Below are 25,074 nucleotides of genomic sequence, written 5' to 3'. Positions count from 1 at the left end.
TATTTATTTATTTATTTATTTATATTTCTTTGTTCAGTCTTTGGGTTCTTGAAAGGATAAAATGCGGTTTTATTATTTGTCGAATTTCGGAGCTTTGTCGTACTCTTAGACGTCAACAGAGGCTTGAATTGTACTTCAGAAATAAGGCTGTAACTTTGCAACATTTTTATGTGAATAAATGATATGCTCTGCTTATCGCACTGAAGAATACCTGTGAGTTCTTAAACTCTAACTCAGACATTTATCAAAACATAAAAATATGATTAGAAATATTCATAATCCCTATATGAATGTAATATTTGATTTTGCTGGATGGATCTCAGATCATGTTTCACACCTACTGTACTGTAGATACTGGCCTTGCTGATAGGTAACAAAGAACATTAATTAAGTGGCCCTATATTACTATAGCCTGCACTTGAATGTTTTCTAGATATCTCACAGCTTACAGCACATCCACATAAAGTAGTTCCTAATGTAATGCAACCTGTACTTTACATTTAACATTCAATTTAAAAGACATATCTTCAAATGTATCAAAACGTGACAGCTTGAGTGCATGTAGGTTGAAATATACGTAATACTTATATTTTTTAACCGTATCACAAAATGGTAACATAGAGAAAAATAGTCATAATATGGTAGCTGATAAGCACAGAAGTCCGCTAAGGTGAGGTCCATGAAGTTGAGAAGGGTTGAGAAAGAGTCATAATATGGTAGCTGATAATTATGGAAGTCCGCTAAGCTGAGATGGGGTTGATCCATACATGATAGCTTGATTGTATGTTGGTGAAAATCTACTTAATCCTATATTTTTAACTGTGTAGCTTACAGAAAAATAGTCATAATATAGTAGCTGATAAGTATGGAAGTCCGCCAAGCTGGGGTTCGCTAAATTGAGGTTTTACCGATCAAAACATGACAGCTTGATTGTATGTAGGCTGAAATATACTTAGTACCTATATATATATATATATATATATATATATATATATATATATATATATATATATATATATATATATATATATATATATATATATATATATATATATATATATATATATATATATATATATATATACTGTATATAATATATATATAATTTTGTTTTTGTTTTAGGATAGAATATTCATGGAGAATGTGGGAGCAGTGAAGGAGCTGTGCAAAGTGACGGGGAACCTGGAGAACCGCATCGGAGAGCTGGAGAAAATGAACAAGAAGATTGCGCAGCTCAAGAGAATGGAATCTTTCAAGTCGACGACGTCTTCTGTATCAACTCGTACTTCAGGTGAGTTGACAGGACACTGAAAATTATGCTGAGTGATTGAGTAATTAATTGATTCAAATCTAGAACTGGTTTAAAAGCAATCATGGTAATAGACCAGCGGTCTCCAAACTTTTTAGTATCAATACCACATTATATATTTAGGGCCACATTCAGGACCACATATATTTTGCACATCTTTGCAGGCCACAAGAAAAAATATAAGAAGCGTCAGCTTCATATATCTAATTATTTCAAACTAGAGTCAAACAAACTGGGCAATTTGAACTTAAAAATGATCATTCCAAGGACAATACCAGCTCCAGGGGGATGGGAAGCGACTGAGTCACTTCCACCACACTTGAGCTTTCTTGAAGTGACTGACTGACAGCGACTGGTAAAACTGGGATTCATATGGATGGTATGGTCATAGTTTGGAGACCCCTGTCATAAATACAATATTCACTTATGGTGAATCTCAGGTTACTGAAGGTGTGAGTGATTCGTTGCAATGCAGTTTTAGCTTGTAGTGTATTCATATTCATTTTTCTTTTTTCAATAGACAAATGTCCAATAAATAAGGTTTCCTTCACAAGTAAGCACAGTTTATAATACAATGTCATAACAAATATTTTTCTTGACAGTATTCCCTAATTATACACCTGGCATTTCAGTCCTGTAACTGTTGTTTATCTCAAACTTCCTTATAAATGCATCATTTCATTTAAATTGACAGGTATTATTACCGAAGGGTCCTCTCTTATTAATTAATTTAAATTTCTAAACCTCTGACTTACCTAATTTTATATCTGACTTTCTGTTTTACACCTGACATTTCTCTAATACATGGCCATCCTTAGGATAATTAAGACTATGTAAACTGCCAAATTATAATATTGATAATAATGGGGTCTTTCCCACTTAAATTATCGTATGTTTCAATCTCTAATCATATCCATTATTCCTTTCTTAATCAGCACCTGCCAGTCCTCGCTAACTGTTTGCATGTCATTCCTGTATTTATATACCAAACCTCCTTAAACTTACGCCTGTCATTCCTCTGTTTTGCAAGTGTCATGCAACTTTAATTTTGTACCTGACGTCTAAATAATTTTATTTAATTCGTCAGGTACTTCTCGAATGTCCTCAGCGAGTGGCAAAGGCCGTGGATGCAGCGGAAGACGCCACAAGCAGCTTGGAGGAGGAGGACACGACGAGGGAATTTGCAACAACAAGACCCTGCAGCTCACAACCATCACCCTCGTTTGCATCATGGCCTTCTGGTAGGACACGCTCTCCGGTTTTTCTCTTGTAGTAGCCTTGCAGGATTACAGAGCAGCGTTTCTCTGATGCAGATTTAAAGAATAGCATAGGCCAAGGCTAGGCCATTGCACTGGTGCACATGCCTTAAAGAGATCATACACAGAGGTCGTACATTTACACTTATGATAAGCACCCAAGCCTCCTCTCCCTCCACCCAGTAGGACCAGGGAGAACCAGGCAGTAGTTTCTGGTGACAATGCAGTAGGTCTAGACCTAAGGGCTCCCCTAACCCCTCTCCCTCCACCCCTACCCCTAGCTCGTAGGGCCAAGAAGATCTTGTCAGTGAAATCTATCAACCATGAGCAGAGATTGATAAATGGAAAATATGACAGTCTCACATTATGCATCATTGTTATGGTGGAGTATTTGTTAGATTTTTTAGCTGTTGTTTCAACATATTCTGGTAGGATGAGTTCTGTATATTTTGTATTTTGGTAGGATTAGTTATCATACACGGTTTAGGAAATGATTCTTTTTCCGTATCCTTCTGGTAAGATTCTGTGTTTGTATCCTCCTGGTAGGATTCTTTGTTCGTGTTCTTCTGGTAGAATGAGATTCATTATGTGAGGTTCAAGACAGGCTGTTTCCTACATGAAATGAGAATCGTCTTTGTTGTGATTTGTTCCAGTGGTTGATTTTCTCCTTTTGTAAATTAAAGATCAGAACTCTTTCATGAATTCAGACTGCTTGAAATTGCTTTTACAATGAACCATGTACAATGAACCATTCAACTGTTAAAGGGGTTGAGTGTTTTGGATATTGCTTCTCAGTGCAAATAGGTGCAGACAGTAGATGTCAATAATTTCATTGTTACATTCATTGCCATTTTGAATATATTATTGTCAGATTTGATTCTTCTTGTTTTCTCAGCCTGATGGCCATGGCAACCATATACATCCTGGACTACCAAGGGCGCAACGACCCCTCCACAACTATGACGACGTGAGTATTTTAGGCAACAAACATTACCAAACTCAAAGGCATTTCAGAATCATCTCGCGTTTTCTCTCTGTTCAAGTAATCGTCTTGGAAAATAATATGGCAAATGTGATTTCTGGCCCACCCCAACTTAACCTTTGGGTGTTTGGCCTTTCTGATTTGTAACAAGATCTGTTAAGTAACGAAAACCCTGTATTGGAATCTGCACTGGAATATTTTGAAGATATTTTACTTAAATTATTATTATTCAGAAGATGAACCTTATTCATATGGAACAAGCCCACCACAGGGTGTCATTGACTTGAAATTCAAACTTCCAAAGAATATGATATTAGGAAGAAATAAGAGGAAGCACAGGGAAATACAGAAAGAAGAGGTCTCACTTATTAAAAAAGAAAAAAATTAATAAATTGAAAAAGATAAAAATGTACTAAGATGCAAGGAGGTTAGTCTTAGGGTAGTAAAGCACTGCATCAGTTAAGAGCAATTCCACGTAGTTCCTAACTTGAACTAACCTGTAATTTTTACACTTAATGTTCAGTATTAAGAGATTTATGTAAGAATTTATCACATCTAAAATGGTAGCACAGGAAAAAAATAATCACAGTTTGGCAGCTGATAAGCACAGCAGTCCACCAAGTTGAGGTCCGTGAAGTGGAGGTGATAGTCGCCGATAAGTACAGAAGTCGGCTCAGCTGAAGTCCAGGAAGTTCAAGAAATCACTTCTTACTCCTCGTTTTTGCTTCAAGTCTTTATATCTATGATTTCAGCACCACGACGATGGCCACGACCACAACCACCATCGTGCTGTCTTCGTCGATGGGGACCACCACCTCTACCACGACTGACGAAGGCACGCTGACGTCCCTCATCTTCACGACGAAGCCTTCTTACGGGACGACTTCTTCGTGGACTACGACCTCCTCGACCACTGCACCCCCTACGCCCATTCAGCCCAGGCCGCCGATCATTGGCAGGCCCGAGGATTGCATGGAAACGCCCCCAGGGGATGATCCAATCTGCACGGTGAGTGTTTTAATGTTCTTCAGTAGTTTTTGTTAAGTACTGTTGTACAGTATACTGTACTGTACTGTATATGTCAAAGGACCCTTCTGAGGACGAATTAAACACAACTGAGCCTTTTTCTTGGTTAATCGCATAAAAATTCATATGGAATTCAAAGACACCTGTAAAGCCTTGTTGCAAGTTGCCCAATGGCCAACCTAGTTGCAATCGCACTTGGCACACACACATACACACACAGACGAACAAGCATCAACTCGACTTACCTCATACAACTGGCAACAACATACACAAGGTTTTATACACGTTTTTATCCTAATGTAAAGTTTTTTACTATGCAATGATTCAGCGTCATTTCGAACGAATGTAAAACTTTCTTTGTTTTCAACACAATAATGCTTCATTATTCATTAAAAACATTCCATTAGATTTAACAAACGGATAACTGCAGAGATGAAATAAACTTATCAGTAATCACGTCTTGTTTTCTCCCAAAGGTCTACTGCTGCAGGGAGGAGGTCAGCGCCTATCATCTGGGCCCTTCCACTCACTCCACGGGCATCACCATCACTCGCAGAATTGCTGGCCATTTGGGTACAGAATTTCTTCACTTTCATATTCTTCACTATTTGCTATTCTACCTGACAAATAGGATTTTCTTTTCAATCTGGCAGATAGACATTTTATTCTGCCTGCAACGCGATAATTCCTATTAGGGTTTCATATCCAAAATATTTGTATTGACTGTATTGGTACTATGCCAGATTTACCAACGAGTTCGATGTCAATTGTGCTTTAGGTAGGAAAGCTTTGGCACTCAAATCTGCTGAATTGCAAAAGGGAATTTTACTTGCTGCTGTTTGTACTGATTACTTTTTATTCTGACATCACAATGATGATTTAATATTAAATACGTGAGAGAGAGAGAGAGAGAGAGAGAGAGAGAGAGAGAGAGAGAGAGAGAGAGAGAGAGAGAGAGAGAAATTTCTAGCAGTTTCAAGACTTCGAGGGAGAGAGTGTGCTATACCTTGTACCAGTGTATAAGACGTCAGCTCAGTTGCAAAAGCCAATCTTGCTTTCATTGCTCTTATTAATTTTCTTTATCCTTTCATCTTAATAATGATTTTCTGTTAAATAAATACCTGTACTCAACTTGTATGTTGCCATTTCTTTGCAGGATACACAACTTTCCCTCCGACAATGTCCAGATTCAGCGAAATTCACACTAACAAAGTGTCAACCAATGACCCGAATGTCGTCAATGATTCTACTACGCTGTCTAACCCCCGCACGAAGGTTTGTTTGTTGTTAATTTATTTATTTATTTGGTTATATTTTTATATTATAATTATTTATTTATTTGTAAATGATTCATACAAACCTCAAAGGGTAGTGGTACTGCCTGCAATACTATGAACTATGGGGTTCAGCAAAAATTTTTTATTTGTTTGTTTGTTTGTTTGTTTGTAAATGATTCATACAAACCTCAAAGGGTAATGGTATGGCAATACTCTGAACCATGGGGTTTAATGAAAATTTTTATTTATTTATTTATTTATTCATTCATCTATTTATTTGTTAATGGTGCATACAAACCTCAAAGGATAATGGTATTGTAATTCTCTGAACTGCGGAGTTTAATAGAAATGATTTCCTCAAGGCGAGACACTATTGCCCGCCTTGAAAGCTGTAGGAATCTATTGGTTAAGAGAACTAACCATAAAACAACTGGAAGTTACACTATGATCTGTTTGCTGGTCATTTCATCATACTGACTACGCTTCCTGCCATTTTTAATTTTTACTTCGCTTCTAGTATTTACTGTATCCATTGTTTCATTCATTGGACTGTGCTTTCAGCCATTAAATGTTCAGACGTCTTTTGTAATGTGTACCTTGCTTCTAGAAACAGGTTAAACAATGAAATATCACATCCCTGTTTATATATCCATTATTTCATTCAGTGGACAGTATTTTCAGCCACGTTAAATGTTCAGACAACGTCAAATTAAACGTGTCTAATTTTTCAGTCAATGCCAAGCAAGAAATCGATGAGCAGTGGCCAGCACTCTCGGGGATCCAGTCTGAGGTCAAGTCTGCCAGCCAGCTCTCGAAGCATCAAGCAGATTCTGAGCAAACGATCCTTGCAGAGTAAGAGATCGACTGGCAACTCGCCTCCGCTTTATAAACCGCAAGCATGTAGGTATTTGGAGGTGTGTGTGTGTGTGTGTGTGTGTGTGGGAGGGAAGAGCAGGTAATAAAGTAGATGTGAATGTTGCAGCTGGAGGAACACCTCAACTTAGAGGACCCAACTTAACAGACTTCTTTACTTATGCGCTACCTTATTATAATTATTTTTATTGATGCTGCCATAGATGTGATCAATTTGAGTTGTTTTCTGTAATTGTGACGGTTTTGTCTCTCCATCTGCACTTTTTTTGTACGCCCTCAGATCTTAAAAACTACCGAGGCTAGAGGGCTGCAAATTGGTATGCCGGTCATCCACCCTCCAGTCATCAAACATAACAAATTGCAGTCCTCTGGCCTTGGTAGTTTTTAGTGGCATAGCTATAGGTACCAGCAACACAGGCCACCACCAGACTGTGGCTGAGTTTCATGGGCCGCGGCTGAGGCCACCACTGAGCCATGGCTGAGTTTAATGGGGCCGTGGCTAAGAGTTTCGTTGGCCGCGGCTGAAAGTTTCATGCAGCATTATATGCTGTACAGAAAACTCGATTGCGCCGAAGAAACTTCGGCGCATTTTTTACTTTCTTAAAGTAATTCTTAAATTCAATGTTAAGTGTAAAGTTTGCTTAGGGTTTTCCTTATCGGGTACCCAAATAAATATAATTATTTTTACCAATTATACCATTATAGATGTGATACGCTTTTAAAGTACAGTAATTTTAAATTGAGTGTTAATTTGTTTTAGGTTAGGAACTATTTGGAATTTCTGTTAGCTGTGAAATATGTAAAAAATATTAAAGTGCAGGCTGTGATAGCAGGTCTTTGCTGCTTAACGGACTTTTTCTGCTTATCAGAAGGCCAGACCGCCAAAGAGTGTTAAGTTGAGATGCTAAGTATTATTATTATTATTATTATTATTATTATTATTATTATTATTATTATTATTATTATTATTATTATTATATTATTATTATTATTATTATTATTATTATTATTATTATTATTATTATTATTATTATTATTATTATTGTAACGTTCCAGCATTCTTCTCGGGGATTCCAACGCTGGAGATCGCCAACTTCAACACGACAATCACCCACCTGTACTGTTTCAACTCGTCGGACGAGTACCAGGGCTGCATGGACAACACTGCCAATAACTTCACGTACCTCCTTCCCATCTCGAGGTTCATGATCGAGAGAAATCTCACCGTCAGATTCAAGTAAGCGAATTTGTGGGGGTAAAGATTCAGGTAACGAATTAGGTGATCGCTAAGGAAACAAGCCTCTTGCGGCCACCAGCACAGCTACCTTCTATTCTCTTGACATTTTAGGAATTAGCTCCTTTTGAAATGGCTTGTCTGTTATTTTCAAAAACCCTTTTGGAATACTTTTGGCCATCAAAATTTGGAAGTTGTTTTAAAGAAAAAACTGATTGATTCCGTAAGTACTGGTACAGCATTATTCCTTATTGCAAAGTTGACTGGATTATTATTAATATATTTATAATTATTATTATTATTATTTTTATTATTATTAACAATACTCATAGTATCATGAATCTTGAAATGGAGAAACAAATGTACAGTTATGTACTGGTACATATATGTACCCATAAATAACTGTGGATTTGTTTCTCCATTATTATTATTATTATTATTATTATTATTATTATTATTATTATTATTATTATTATTATTATTATTATTATTATTAAGTGTGTGTTCACAGTCATGCAAAACAATTCTTGAAATTGTTTGGTCCTATCCATCATGTTCAAGCATTGTGATATTCCATCTCATTCTGACAAACTTTGACTTCCCAACAGATATGGGACCCTGGACAACTATCGCCAGCCATTCTTCTGCCCCAACTGCAGCCACTGCGGCCAGCCTTACCCCTCTATACGGTGCGAGGGCTCACCCGAACAGCCGGCAGCCACGGAAGTCGAGGAGGACCCTAGTCAGCCTCCTCCCGACCACGACTTCCTCCTCCTAGGGGTAGGGATGTGGAGCCAAACAGCCTACAGGTTCAGGATACCAGTGAGCAACCTTGTAGAGAATGACGAGGTAGAGTAAGCTGTCGTTTTCTGTGCTTGAGGTGTGGGTGCTGTTTTGATCAACCACTTTAGTGATGAGGAAAACAAAGTTGGCTGTGCGAACTTTGAAATGTAGATGATAACATTGGTATTCTGTCAACATGCTATCAAATTCTGTGCCTCTTAGGTTCTTTGTGTAGTTAGTGTTGTATTGTTAGTAGTATAGACACTGACAATCCTCTGTTTAGGTGCAGTGATGTTCTCTGTGCCTGAGGAAAGAAAATTGCCTGTGTGAACTTTGCAGTGTAGATGATGACCCTGATATGCTATCAGATTTTATGCCTCTTGGGTGCTTTGTGTTGCTAGTGGTTTATTGTTAGTGGTGTTAGACACTGACACAACCCTCTCATCAGGTGTTCTTTGAGCTCCCGTGAACTGTTTGGGTATATGATGGACGTTTGATCGCACTCTACAAGAGATCATTGCCTTGTTTATTTACTTTGACTTTTTGAATGATTGAATTGTAGAAAATCAGGATTTACCGAAGTATCAACATTTTATTTTTGCTTAAAAGCTTCATTTGAGAATTCTAAATAAGGCATCTGCATTTCCTGAGAAGATTGGACATCAGAGCAAATTCTGTACATTTTTTGGGGTCCATGTACCATTTAATTTTTTATTATTTTATTTTTACAGAGTCTGTATAACTGTAACTTTCTTCTTTTTTGCTACAGGATATTTATTATTTTATTTTTACAGAACCAGTATAACTATAACGTTACCCTTGTCACTTCAGGATTTTATTTTATTTATACAGAATCTGTATAACTATAACTTTAGCATGGTTCCTCCAGCATTTTTATTATTTTATTTCATACATAATATGTATAATTATAAATTTCCTCTTTTTAACACAAGATTTTTATAACTATTTTTACAGAATCTCTATAACTGTAACTTTCCCCTTGTCACTCCAGGATTTTTATTATTTTATTTTTACAGAATCTATATAACTGTAACTTTCCTTTTTTTCTCAAAAATTTCATTATTTTATTTTTACAGAATCTGTATAGCTGTAATTTCCATCATTTTACTACAACTGTAAATTTTTTATTTCTTTTCAGGGTCCATGCGACCTGCCAGCGGAAGACCTAGGCCTTACATACTACGAAGTCAATCTAATATTCAAAAGAATTTGCGATGAATGAAAACCACTTGGACGTGAACACACTAGGCTACTCATCTATTTATGAAAAAAATGTATTATATATATATATATATGTATATATATATATATATATATATATATATATATATATATATACACCACAATACTATATATCATTTTTTTCCATGACATCATAATTGTATCAAAATTCATTATTCCCTGTTGTTTACTCATTCGCAATTGACACGTTTGTAAAGGGTTACGCCTGTCTTCCTCATAATCATATGCATACAGTACGTAATTACTGTATATATACTGTATATATATATGTGTGTGTGTATATATATATATATATATATATATATATATATATATATATATATATATATATATATATATATATATATATATATATATATATATGTATGTATATATATATATATATATATATATATATATATATATATATTTATACACATAAATATATATATGTATGTATATATATATATATATATATATATATATATATATATATATATATATATATATATAATATATATATATATATATGTATATATATATATATATATATATATATATATATATATATATATATATATATATAGTTATATTACAGTGATAGTATACTTTGTGTACGAAAGGTGTCCAGAGTATGTGAGCATTTTTGCGAAAGGGCTGAAATATTATTGTAAATTTTTTTGTTTAAACCTGGACAGTGGCTAGAGGGCAATTACTTTGTAGGATGTGATGGCGTCCTGTGTGGGATCTTCGCATCATCAAGGATCTGATTAGCTTTAGGTCTTAAAAAAAAAAAAAAGAGTATTTGTATATAACTTGTAAATAACTAGTTTTTTAAGATGTGAATCTGTTTCTTTATTTTTTTCGTTGGAGAACCTGGATTATGGAGTTATCTGATGGCAGCATTGTGAAGTAGCCTAGCAGTGAAGAAATCTGTTGAAAGAAGGGGAACTGGGATATTATTCAATTGTCCGTTCAGTTGTCATTAATTCTCATTTTTATTTGGAAGACTGATGTGACGGGTGATTTCCTGACGAGTATGCTTTGTGAGTTTAATCATTTGAAAGCATTATCTATACTTAACAACATTGTTTTCCTTGAAAATGGGTCTGCTCTACTCACAGTAGCTTCAGTTACTGCACTGAAAGACAAGGAAGTGCATATAAACTTGGTTGCAGGCGAACAGCTTGATCACACCTACTGAATTATAAACTACAATACAGCAGCAACTTGGTTGTAGGAGAACAGCTAGATCACACTTTCTGAATTGTAAACTACAACGCAGTAGTAAGTTGGTTGTAACTGAACAGCTCAATCACATTTACTGAATTATGAACTACTGTACAGTGCAGTAGCAACTTGGTTGTAACTGAACAGTTTCGGTCTGTGAGTGAATGATAAGTAGAACGCAATGACAATCACCTCAAAACTGAATGACATTTACCGCACTGTACAGTTATCATTGTCTGACTTGTCAAAGGATATTCTCCATAATCTCCCTTTTGTTTATACATTTCACAAATGTAAATGCAGTGGATTTCAAGAATCATGTAATCTAATTTAGGCTTGACTCTAGGTATATTAGTGTAAAAGAAACCGCGCTGAAGAAACTCTGTAAATGGATTTTCGAAATATTGTCTAGAATAGGTTGTTATTTTGGGAAACTTTGTGTCTTTAACTCCAGTTGATAGTGATAGAAAATGGAGTCATATGTTGTTCGACAAATGTGGCAAGATTTTTTACATTTGCTGGGAAAAAGTTGAAAGTGACTGATGGACGAACTAATGAAGAGAAATTTTGCTGGGGTTTGACTACTATTCTAAATCATTTCCAGTCGATGGAAAATGCAGTCTCATGTTCGACTAACGTAGCGAGATTTTTGCACTCAAACTTCAGTCGCTGGGAAAAAGTTGAAAGTGATTGATGGACGAACTATCGAAGAAAAATTTTTCCAGTGTTGACTGCTACCGTATACTATTTCCAGCACCTTGGCCAGTGCTGGAATGTTTTCCTGTTTCTCAAGGGCTTCTTCGAACTGTGCAGCTGAAGACAGCTTTAGAGTTTTTTTTTCAATTTTTATTTCTCTGTAAACAAAATGCAGCTGATATTTCTTGTATGATTCGGATGAATGCGACATTTTATGATCTCAAAACAATATATAGTGCTTCCTTCTAGTAAGAATGACGCATCAAGCATTCTCTTATTTATCCGCAATGTTTCTCAGTTATCAGCAATGAAAGTGTGTTAATACTTCCGTTATGTGTACAGTATTAGACATTGATTAGTACTGTAGTATTTTGTAGATCTATACTGTAGAATATGGTATTTGATTTACATTGATTGCCTCTTGTTTAGAGAATTCAGAGAACACTTCGTTCAGACTTAAAACAACACATTCCAAGGGTATAGATCGTAATAATATTTGTGTCCTTTTAACTTCTGTATATATGGGTTAAGCTTGTACAGATATAGTTACTCAATAAAGTCATTTAATAAGAAGGCCTTTTTTCATTTGCGTCTTTCCTGATTGGGTTTAAATGTAAACATACTAAGAAGAAAGCATTTGTTTTCAGGTTATTATTATTATTATTATTATTATTATTATTATTATTATTATTATTATTATTATTATTATTATTATTATTAAGTAATTCAACCAGGACACAGCCACAGGCGCCCGCACGTCGTAGGGGCAAGGGGTCCTAAAAGTTTTGCGTCCCGCAGGACTCGCAACACTATTTTTTTTTTTTAATCAGTTTCTCTGCTATTTGTGCACTGCCATTTGAGTACCATACCGTCCGACATATGTTATTAGTAATTCATGCAGAAAAAAACTAAAACTTAGCAAGCCAGGGTCAAATTGCGTGGTTACAATTGGCAATTTATAGTGTTATGAATTCCACGCATCACATTGCTATGATTTTTTTTTTTCATAAAAAAGAGAATTATATAGGATCAATGGAATAATAATTTTTAGCTCCACACATTAGCACACACAATTTTCTTAAAATTAGGGCGCAATAACTAGCAGTTAAAATAATAAAACAAGACAAAAACCAAATTACTATCAATCATCAAGATAAAATAATTTTGTAAAAATCACAGAAACTGAATAAAAAGAACAAATGACATAAAATAGACATGAATAAAATCAACCACAAAAAAAAAGAAACAAAAGAACATGGAACGCAAGTACATAGAAGACACCTTTATAATGTTTTCTTTTCACAACAGCACATGACACCAGTATTTGTAACCTTCGTCTGTATGCACACTGGCTGCACTATTAATGATCCCCAGACATTCTTGCACATCGTCTTCACTCTCCTCCCCAGATTAGTGCAGCATAATTGCATATCCGGAATCGTTCAGATAGTGAAACAAGCCTGAAATTTTGCACAAGTGCCACAAAGTTCCTCTATCAGAAAAGGGCGCTGGCCACGCAAAAATTTAATATGGCGGCCAAATTCCAAGATGGCGGCCAGGATTTTGGCTAATTTTTCACTAGAATGGCATGTATTTGCTTCTAGCAATATGGTAAAGCTCTTCCATACTATTTCTTGTGAATATTATGTTTCACTTCAGTTTACCTTTAAATATGGGGGCTATATGGCTGCCAAGAAAAGGTAGAAACAATAATTATAATGAGAAATAATTCTTGTTCAACAATTATCGTTTTAAGTCCTTGGTTTCTGTGGTTTTAGATCCTAATGAGGCCATCTCTTTCGAATAACTCATCAATTTTGAAGGAAAATTAATAAATGTAAAAGAGTGTATGTCTGCACACAACCAGGGCATTCTGGTGACATCACTGCTGTGTAACTCAGCATGGGGTTCAGTGCCAGCTAATCCAGCTTTACTAATCCTGTAGTCTTAGACTAGTAGTTGTAGTATTTAGTTTAGTGTCCCAAATGCTTTCTAACAGCCCCAGACCAGCTATAGTTAGATAGCCGCACCTGAATAGACAGGATGTGCCAGCGCGAGAGCCGAGCCAAGGTATGGGGCTGTACATGATGGTTCATGTACTTACCCGGATGGTGTACAGATCACACGGGACTTAAATGGCACTGGATGAATGATCAAGCTAGGTGTAGGGAGACCGAACTCAGTTGAATCCCATACAGGAATGTGTGCTTTGTTTAAGGTGGTAAAGGATAACCCTCGGCCTTAATCAAAAGTGAAATCATGGCAGAATGTGATGCCAATCCAATATTGAGCAGTAGAAAAACAAACTGAGTTTGTGTTGTCTTTGTCAGAAGGACAAAAGAGGTGAGCACTTGACATCACTCTCCAAGTCATCATGTCCTAGACCATGATGGGTACACAATGCTGGCAAGGAACATTCCCATGTTCAGTGAAATTAATGAAATGCCACTGATAATGAATCCAGCAAGGCTGATGAAGGTGATGGCATAGAGGCCACTCTCAGGAAAAAATGCAGCAAAAATACCATGTGAACTGTCGCTTGTTGTTTAACAACACTAAACTGGACCGTGCAAGAAAGCGACAATCCAATGACCAGACCAGCAACACTGAGACTAGTCGTGCAAAACTGCGCCGAACCAGTCATGCGACAATGAAGTTTGCATTTTCTTTAGAAAGTGGCACCTGCATCTGATCTCAGACAGGCTAGTACTAAGGGCCTTGACTTGAAATTGCTTGAATGTGCAGAGATACTTAGTGATGGCAAGCTCCTTGCTGTTGACTGGTGGGGATGTCATTGCACAGGAGTTTAAGTATCACCATGCCTGTCTTTGTGCCCTCTAACAGAAAAAGGTCCTACCTGAGGAGCCTTGAGAAAGACCAAGGTCACTGAGTCAGAATCAGATGTGTATCCACTAGTTCTGTCAGAACTGATGACATACATTGTTGAAAACAACCTTGTTCAGATGATCCAGTCACATTTCGGCTGGCAGATATTTGCCACCTCTACCAACAACGTCTGGAAACAATTAGGTGTAGAGTCACCAAGGTAAATTCCATGAGACTCAAAGACAAACTTCTGGCAGAAATTCCAGAACTTGAGGCTCATAAATCTGGCAGAGATGTATTACTTGCATTTCAAAAGGATGTGGGAAAAGCACTTGCTCAATCATCTGATCTTTCAGAGGCAGTTATCATTGCTAAAGCAGCAAATATTCTCAGAAAGTCTATACTTGATCATCAGTCACGGTTTGATGGCACATTTTCTGAGGCTTGTGTACGAAATTCTGTGCCTCCTCTCCTGCTCCAGTTTGTAGGGATGGTTGAGCATGGGGCTGACATCAAGTCACAGTTACGATTTGGAGCATCAAAGTCAGACCAGGCCATTGCACAGCTCATGCAGTTCAACTGCTACTCCTGATACAAAGAGGGAGCAACAACTCATAGACACTCCAAAGACAGAGAAACACCATTCCCAGTCTACATGGGACTCTCAGTCTATGCCAAAACCAGGAAGAGAAACCTGGTTGAAATGCTACATCAGTATGGCCTCAGTATCTCTTATGACAGAGTACTGAGGTCTCTGCACAGTTAGGAGATGCCACAGTTAGCAAATATGTGGAGGAGGGTGTGGTCTGTCCCCAGTACTGCGAAAAGGGTTGTTCACCACTGCAGTGATGGACAACATCGACCACAACCCATCTGCAACTACTGCCACTACCTCCTTCCATGGAACTAACATCTCCATATTTCAGCACCCCACCAAGGAGAACACTGGACAGGAAAGACAGCAACTAAAGTTTGCACCTGAGAAAGTGAGGTCGGGTGCCTGAATTGCCGGACACATTCACAAACATCTCACCAGCTTCCTTTCAAACAAAGAACCCTGTGCCACCAAACACTGCAATACCAAAGCCACCCACAGATATCTTGGGCCCAGCTTGCACTGGAGTATCAGTGGCTAGACAAGGTCATCACCAGGAAATAGATGATGCAGTGAATCTGACGTGGTCAGCTCATCACGCTTCAATGAAGAGAAGCCCAGAATTTGAAGTAACCATAACTTCATTGCTTCCTCTCCTGCGTGATCAGGCTCATTCTGTTGCTACGATCAAACACGTGATGCAGAAAGTGCAGGATGTCACTGATTTTCTGAACCCTGGCCAGATACCCATAATCACAGCTGATCAGCCAATCTATGCCGTAGCAAAGCAGGTGCAGTGTAGATGGCCTGATCAGTAGCATGGCGAAGACAAGTATCTGGTAATGTTTGGTATACATTGAGATGGCAGCAATGACATCTCACCATCTGTCATGGCAGTGGTTGGACAGGAGCTCTGTGGAGGCAGGAGTTGCATCATCTGGAACTGCAGAATCCTTCCTGTCAGCTGCAAGTGTAACCAGGACACGGCAGATGCACCAGGTTACAGCCTCTAGTTTGTACAAACTCCTGAGGACAGCATACACTGACTACTGTGCTGAGAAAGCAAACAACAATGAGCATCATTAGAGTTTGAGGAGTGGTGTGACCTTCGAAGACAGCAGAGTCCACAGTTCCACTTCTGGCACATGGTGTTGTCTATGGAACTTGTGATATTCCTACTGATCAGGTCCTTCCGTGAGGCCAATTTTGTCCTCTACTGCCAGGCATTGCATGAGCTGATACCCTACTTCTTTTCCAACAATAATACAACCTATGCTCGTTGGCTGCCTATTCACCTCAGGGACATGCTTACCCTAGAGAGTTCACCCAGAGTTGCACAAGGAGTTCAAGGCTGGCAACTTTGTTGTGCACAAGACCAGTCGCCAGTTCTCAGCAATGGCTCTTGACCAAGCTCATGAGCAGACCAATGCCTTTATAAAGGCTGATGGCGGAGCTCATTGGGCTGACTGAAGATCCGTCAGCACTCAGAAGATGGATGGTGGCTGGCCCAGAGATCATCCAGGCTGGTGTCTGCATACGAAACAGAGGTTCAAAGTAAGGAGTCTAATGAGCAGACAACACACCATGAACAAACACCTCATGCCAGAAGACATTCTTGGAGAGTGTCAGCAAGCTGTCATTGGCTTTGCAACACTTGGGAAGTCCTTTTCAGGAAGAGAGCCAGATCTGTATTCCATTGACAACAAAGACATTGCCCACCCCAGCTCAGCAGAACTTCTACAGACACACCTTGACAGAGGCCAGCACTAAATTTCAGAAGTTTTCAGACTCTTTGGCAAACAATGCAGTCTCTGAGCCGATAAAGAAGAACAGAACTGTCAGCCTTCAGGCAAGAACCTGCTGAGTGTAGAACAGTCAAAGCAGAAACTGCGAAGCATGGCAAGTCCTCTGACAACCAACTCGCCCTTAGCCAAGAGTTGCCAACAGCTTACCAAATGTGGATGCAAAGCAGGCTGTCGGGAAAGGTGCAAGTGCTACAAGCTGGGCCTTCCCCTGCACAGCTCTGTGCACTTGCAAATGTGAAGTCTAGATAAATATTGCCCTCTCTTCAGTAGATAATCTAGCTTGAGCATCCAACGTCATGCTATGCCTACCTTCTTATCCTCGAATTTTTCAAAGGTGTAGGTTGAGAGACCTATACATAGATTGTCATGTTTAGTCCGTATTTCTCTTTTTCTTTTATGGTTACAGTCTTAGACACAATGTTGTATGTGACCATACCATTACTATTTCAGTTGAAAATAGCATATTAGTTAAACTGTCTGATCACATGAATATACCATTAAATAAAAACAGTTGGTCTCACCAGCGCTGTGGATAGAAAAAACTTTATGGCAACCATTTTGTACGCCATCTTGGTTACAATTCATTTAGTAAGGGTTTTCAATAAATGTGTGGTATGGAACATTTTTTATAACCTAAAAGTCGAGGTTTAAAAAAACTGGCATATTCCATCCAATAGATGCTCCCAAACCAGTGAATTAACATAGATGGCGGCCATTTGAAAAATAGCCATCTTGATTTTCAGGTGGCCAGCGCCCTTTCTAAGAGAGCGTAGTCTTAGGAATGTTTGTGCCAAATTTCATGCTTGTTTCACTATCTGAACGATTTTTACAGCAATCTGCTGCACTAGATAGCCTGGCAGTTCCGGGAAAGGGGGACCTGCCTTATTCAGGTGCCACATAAGACATCTTCTTTGACAGGATGCATGTGTGATGAGTGGGGCTCGCCTTGGACACCAGTTTTAATATGCTGGATCACCGCGGTGTCGTTTTTTAATTTCTTTCACATGATACGGTCCTAAGCAGGCAGACTCGAATTTGTGTTTCCTCGGTTGCAGCCTTTTCAGATAGATTCTGTCCCCTATTTGTATCTTGGATGTTTGCGTGCGGAATTGCTGATCATATTTCGTCTGATACTTTTCATTGGCCCTCAACAGAAGCGTCTGCGTTGTCTGAAACACTCTTTGAGTCAGGTTACAGAACATTACCCGGTATTGTTTGACACTATAGAGTGGTAAAGTTCTAGGGTCCTTGATCACAGTATATGGCAGTGAAAGGTCCTGTCCATACACTAAAAAATACGGGGTATCTCTTATGGAGCCGTTATACGCCCTATTAAGCGCAAGTTCCGCCATTGTCAACATCTCTACCCACTGATTCGGACTGTCTGCTACTAAATATTTCAAAATATTTATTACTTCTCTATTATGGGATTCAACTAACCCATTGGCTGAAGGCCGGTAAGAGGCGATCGTGGACTGCTCTAAGTTCAGCAGTTTTGTTAGGTCTTTTATCACTTCGTTAATAAATTCACGTCCATTGTCACTGATTAACGTACGGGGACAGCCGAACATAACTACGAATGAACTCAAGGCTCTGGCAACTGATACTGCTCATTTATCCACCATCACATACGTGTGCGTATACCGTGTGAATGCATCCACCATCACATATGTGTGCGTATAACGCGTGAATGCATCCATCATCACATACGTGTGTGTATAATGCGCGAATGCATCCACCATCACATATGTGTGCGTATAACACGTGAATGCATCCACCATCACATACGTGTGCGTATACCGTGTGAATGCATCCACCATCACATATGTGTGCGTATAACGCGTGAATGCATCCATCATCACATACGTGTGTGTATAATGCGCCATCCACATCCACCATCACATACGCAGCATCACATAACGCCGTGAATGCATCCACCATCACATACGTGTGTGATACCGCGAATGCATCCACCATCACATATGTGTGCGTCGTGAATGCATCCATCATCACATACGCAGTGTGTATAATGCGTGAATGCATCCACCATCACATACGCAGCGCGATAACGCCGTGAATGCATCCACCATCACATACGCAGCGTATAATGGTGAATGCATCCACCATCACATATGTGTGCGTGAATAACGCGCAAATGCATCCACCATCACATACGCAGTGTATATAACGCCACAATGCATCCACCATCACATACGCAGCGTATAATGTGAATGCGTCCACCATCACATACGTGTGTATACCGCGCGAAATGCATCCACCATCACATACGCAGCGTATAACGCGTGAATGCATCCACCATCACATACATGTGCGTATAACGCCGTGAATGCGCCCACCATCACATACATGTGGGCGATAACGCGTGCATCCACCATCACGCACAAATGCGCCCACCATCACATACGCAGTATAACGCATGAATGCATCCACCATCACATACGTGTGCGTATAAAATGTGAATGCGTCCACCATCACATACGTGTGCGTATAATGCGTGAATGCGTCCACCATCACATACGTGTGCATATAACACGTGAATGTGTCCACCATCACATACATGTGCGTATACCGCGCGAATGCATCCACCATCACATACATGTGTGATAACGCGTAATGCATCCACCATCACATACATAATACCACCATCCACCATAACGCACGTCGCATCCACCATCATAACGCGTGAATGCATCCACCAACGGTGCATATAACGCGTGAATGAACATACGCTGCAATGCATCCACCATCACATATGCGTATAACGCTGCGTCCAAAATCACATGAATGCATCGTGCCGTGAATGCATCCACCATCACATACGTGTGCATATAACGCTGCGTGAATGCGCCCACCATCACATATGTGTGCGTATAACACGTGAATGCATCCACCATCACATACGCGTGTTCATATAATGCATACGCGAATGCATCCACCATCACATACGCGGTGTCATTATACCGTGAATGCATCCACCATCACATACGTGTGTGTATACCGTGCGAATGCATCCACCATCACATACGTGTGTGTATAACGCGCGAATGCATCCACCATCACATACATGTGTATAACGCGTGAATGCGTCCACCATCACATACGTGTGCATATACCGCGCGAATGCATCCACCATCACATACGTGTGCATATAACGCGTGAATGCATCCACCATCACATACGTGTGCGTATAATGCGTGAATGCGTCCACCATCACATACGTGTGCGTATACCGCACGAATGCATCCACCATCACATACGTGTGCATATAATGCGTGAATGAGTCCACCATCACATACGTGTGCGTATAATGCGTGAATGCGTCCACCATCACATACGTGTGCATATAACGTGTGAATGCATCCACCATCACATACGTGTGCGTATACCACGCGAATGCATCCACCATCACATATGTGTGCGTATAATGCATGAATGCGTCCACCATCACATATGTGTGCATATACCGCGCGAATGCATCCACCATCACATACGTGTGTGTATAAGGCGTGAATGCGTCCACCATCACATACGTGTGTGTATACCGTGCGAATGCATCCACCATCACATACGTGTGCGTACAACGCGCGAATGCATCCACCATCACACATGTGTGCGTATAATGCACGAATGCATCCACCATCACATAAGTGTGCGTATAACGCTTGAATGCGTCCACCATCACATACGTGCGCGTATAATGCGCGAATGCATCCACCATCACATACGTGTGCGTATAACGCGTGAATGCGTCCACCATCACATATGTGTGCTTATAATGCGCGAATGCATCCACCATCACATACATGTGCGTATAACGCGTGAATGCGTCCACCATCACATACGTGTGCATATACCGCGCGAATGCATCCACCATAATGCACGAATGCGTCCACCATCACATACGTGTGCGTATAACGCGTGAATGCATCCACCATCACATACGTGTGCATATAACGCGTGAATGCGTCCACCATCACATACGTGTGCGTATAACACGTGAATGCATCCACCATCACATACGTGTGTGTATAATGCGTGAATGTGTCCAAAATCACATACGTGTGCGTATAACGCGTGAATGCATCCACCATCACATACGTGTGCGTATACCGTGCGAATCCATCCACCATCACATACGTGTGCGTATAACGCGCGAATGCATCCACCATCACATGCGTGTTCATATAACGCGCGAATGCATCCAAAATCACATACGTGTGCGTATACCGCGTGAATGCATCCACCATCACATACGTGTTCGTATAACGCGCGAATGCATCCAAAATCACATACGTGTGCGTATACCGTGCGGATGCATCCACCATCACATACGTGTGTGTATAACGCGTGAATGCATCCACCATCACATACGTGTGCGTATACCGCACGAATGCATCCACCATCACATACGTGTGCGTATAACGCGCGAATGCATCCACCATCACATACGTGCGTATACCGCGCGAATGCATCTACCATCACATCACATACGTGCGCGTATACCGCGCGAATGCATCCACCATCACATACGTGTGCGTATAACGCATGAATGCATCCACCATCACATACATGTGCATATAACGCATGAATGCATCCACCATCACATACGTATGCGTATACCGTGCGAGTGCATCCACCATCACATACGTGTGCGTATAACGCGCGAATGCATCCACCATCACATACATGTGCGTATATCGCGCGAGTGCATCCACCATCACATACGTGTGCGTATAACGCGTGAATGCATCCACCATCACATATGTGTGCGTATACCGCATGAGTGCATGCGCATACCATGCGAATGCGTCCACCATCACATACATGTGCGTATAACGCGTGAATGCATCCACCATCACATACATGTGCGTATACCGTGCGAATGCATCCACCATCACATACATGTGCGTATACCGCGTGAATGCATCCACCATCACACACGTGTGCATATACCGCACGAATGCATCCACCATCACATATGTGTGGGTATACTGCGTTAATGCATTCACCATTACATACGTATATGCACACATATGTGATGGTGCATGCATTCATGCAGTATACGCACACGTATGTGATGGTGGATGAATTCATACGTGTGTGTATACCGAGTGAATGTATCCACTATCACATACGTCTGCGTATAGCGCGTGAATTCATCCACCATCACGTACATGTGCGTATACCGCGTGAATGCATCTGTAGAGTAGCTAGGGAAATTAGATAGAAAAGAGAAAGAGAGAGAGAGAGGAATATAGAAAAGAGAAAAAGTAAAGAGAGAGAGAGAGAGAGAGGGAGAGAGAGACGTAAGAATAAAAAGAGAGGCAGAGAGAACAGTGATAATGCCTAAAAGCTGTTGTTATTATCGTGGATTCAAATACGCTGACCGAGGTAGGACTTTGCACAAACTCAAAAACAGTGGGCAGGTATATCGCGTCTAAAACCATAAAACCAATAATAAAAGTCTGAAGTAGTGGCCTCGTGATTAAGTTAACCAAATCATGAGTCAGCACAGCCTAAAAGCTTACATCAGCCAGCTCTATAACCCCACCTTCAATAGGAGGCGTTTTCATGGAAATTCCAGGAATTTGGGGGCTGGACAAAGTGATGTACTTCAACACCCTCCAATCAAACATGCTAGGGAGGGGTCTTTCACACACCCTCCTAAGATCACCTCCAATCAAGTCCTCTAAGGAGAGATTTGAATCACACCCACTACAGCCCTTCCCAATCAACTATTTGAAGGGAAGGCCTTGCAGATAAATCCTTCCAATAGGACTAGAAGGAGGTGGAGATTGCAGATAACAAGAAATTCAGGGGTTCAACAGTCTGGAGAGTGACAGGAGAGAAGCAGATTGGAATTGTGTCCACTAAGGGAGAGTACGTCTCCCCTCGCTTTCATGTTCCCCATATAGACTGAGTTAAGTTAATTACTCAAGAATGATTTCGTCTATACCACTGTAACCTGTTAATTTTGTACTGGTCTTTATAATACTAAGTTCTTTACTAAAGTGAAGAAATTATAGAACTCGTCTCTATACGTCTTCCTGAGAGATATCAATACTTAAAAATGATTTATCTTCAAGAATGTACCGTTGCAGAAATTGAGGCGCCGTGGACACACATAGAAGAATAACAAGGTAAGAAGTGAGAGACTAAAAACATACAACAAAAAAAAGAAAGGCATTACAAAATTGTGGCAGCTTCAAAGGATCCAGGAGGCGAGACGAAACAAACGAACATTAACGAAGTTATCAGTACAAAACGAACTTAGATTTTCTGGCAGCGAGCAAACATTATAGAAGAAATAGAATCCTACAAGAAAGCGTCGAGATCCAGTGTGAATAAAAACAGTATTGGTGCGTTCCGAGGAAACAAAACACATTTAGAATTGTTACTGTCAACAAATTGAGCCAGACCCCAGCAACCATAACAAGCCCAGTGTTTGCGAAATTTCATCGAGGTGACTGGGAAACAACGCAGACACAGAGAATTTTTACGAAGCTACAGCGGCGAAAAACTCACAGCGAAAATACAACAACTTAGCTGTGTCACAAAAACAACCACAGTAAGTCAGCAAGAAATGAAAGTACTCTTCGCTCTCTCTTAATGTGTGAATAAGTGAAGATATATTTTTTACATCTCTCTATAGGATTGAAAATTAAGAAAACTCTCTCTAGTGAATAACATTCCTTTTGCATAAATACCAGTATTACTCTCTCTATGATAATTAATTATTTAGTAAACAATTTGGATAGGGAATTAGTTTTTTTTTCTCACTCGGTTAGTGAAGAATATTGAGGAGCTATATATAAATTTGTGTACTCATTGTGATGAATTTTTGATGATATGATGCCCAGTTTCATATAAGAATTTCTTTTGTGTAATGAAGGAGGTTTTATTTGTGCACTTGAACTCAGTAGAGAATTTAGTTTTTCTTTACTGTGACAATTTGACAAATTCTTTTAATTTTGGTACAGTATAACAAATTTTTTATATATAATTGATGTGCTCTGATTGAATAATTTTTTGTGCGGCCATGCAAAGAGTATTTGATGAATTACCGAACACCGTTAGACATTCACAATACGATTTAAGACCGTCGACAATTAGACGTAGCCGAATTTCAAGACTAAATTCTCACTCCGCTGTAATGAAAGGAAATACTAACAATAATAACACCACTAACCAGAACCAAAATAGTGTTAATCATTCTAATACTACTAACAGTAATAATAATAGTAACAATACTAATAATACTAATAATACTCGCACCTTACAATTTCGCAATATGAATCAAGCGGCAGTAATAACAACAGCCACACGCTTCTGTGGATAGGTGGATGATTCAAATCCTGACAAAAGTAGACTCGAATCCTATACTGTAAACCATTGGCAAGCAAATGCAGATAGTCGTATAATTTCAAGGGGAATAACAGGTGAAAGAGCTAAAATAAATGAAGTCTTGTTGCTAGTCAGCTCAGAATATGGAGACGCTCATAAAACTTTGAATTCAACAAGTTTTGGCAAACTTAATAACTATGTAGAATTTAAAGAAATTTGTTTATCACTCTGGGAACCAGTAAATAAGACTGACAGTTTATATAACATAACTAGATTCCTTAACCCGCAATATAAAACAATTGCTAATTTGTACACAAGCATGGAGAATGAAATAGAGTAAATAGCAGACGACTTAAAGAAAACAGGCATTACTATAGGAGATAAGACTCATTTTGGGGATAGTGCCAGTAACTTAGTTGAGCTAAGACATGTTTTAAATTACTTGTCATTTGGAACAATATATAATGCCCTTGGAGAAGAGGAAAAGAAGGGTTTCAGAAAAATAAAACTTGATCCCCAGAAAACCAGCCTTCAAACATTGAAGACAATAAGAGAAGAAATCCAAAGGAAAGAGA

The 25,074-nt window shown here is 39.2% G+C and overlaps 1 protein-coding gene across 6 annotated transcripts in view; it reads left to right on the top strand.

Moving 5' to 3' along the window:
* The window catches only part of LOC136847046 (myelin regulatory factor), a 255,697-nt gene extending 245,622 nt beyond the window's left edge, over nt 1-10,075 (top strand). For 3 of the 6 annotated variants that reach the window (XM_067118284.1, XM_067118282.1, XM_067118283.1), the window contains exons 14-23: nt 1,123-1,291; nt 2,397-2,550; nt 3,461-3,532; nt 4,300-4,555; nt 5,050-5,146; nt 5,730-5,848; nt 6,582-6,750; nt 7,780-7,960; nt 8,566-8,806; nt 9,900-10,074. In XM_067118284.1, the coding sequence (XP_066974385.1) occupies nt 1,123-1,291; nt 2,397-2,550; nt 3,461-3,532; nt 4,300-4,555; nt 5,050-5,146; nt 5,730-5,848; nt 6,582-6,750; nt 7,780-7,960; nt 8,566-8,806; nt 9,900-9,983 (1,542 nt within the window). In that variant the 3' untranslated portion in view covers nt 9,984-10,074. Of the gene's footprint in view, nt 1-1,122; nt 1,292-2,396; nt 2,551-3,460; nt 3,533-4,299; nt 4,556-5,049; nt 5,147-5,729; nt 5,849-6,581; nt 6,751-7,779; nt 7,961-8,565; nt 8,807-9,899 lie in introns of all 6 variants that reach the window. The other 3 variants (XM_067118287.1, XM_067118286.1, XM_067118288.1) reach the window with 3 other exon arrangements.
* The last annotated feature ends 14,999 nt before the right edge of the window (nt 10,076-25,074 follow it).

The sequence above is a fragment of the Macrobrachium rosenbergii genome, chromosome 16 (genome assembly GCF_040412425.1).
Source record: "Macrobrachium rosenbergii isolate ZJJX-2024 chromosome 16, ASM4041242v1, whole genome shotgun sequence".
In the NCBI taxonomy this organism is placed as follows: Eukaryota; Metazoa; Arthropoda; class Malacostraca; order Decapoda; family Palaemonidae; genus Macrobrachium; species Macrobrachium rosenbergii.
The sequence above is the reverse complement of the archived record's forward strand: the minus strand, read 5'-3'. Positions and strand labels throughout refer to the sequence as shown.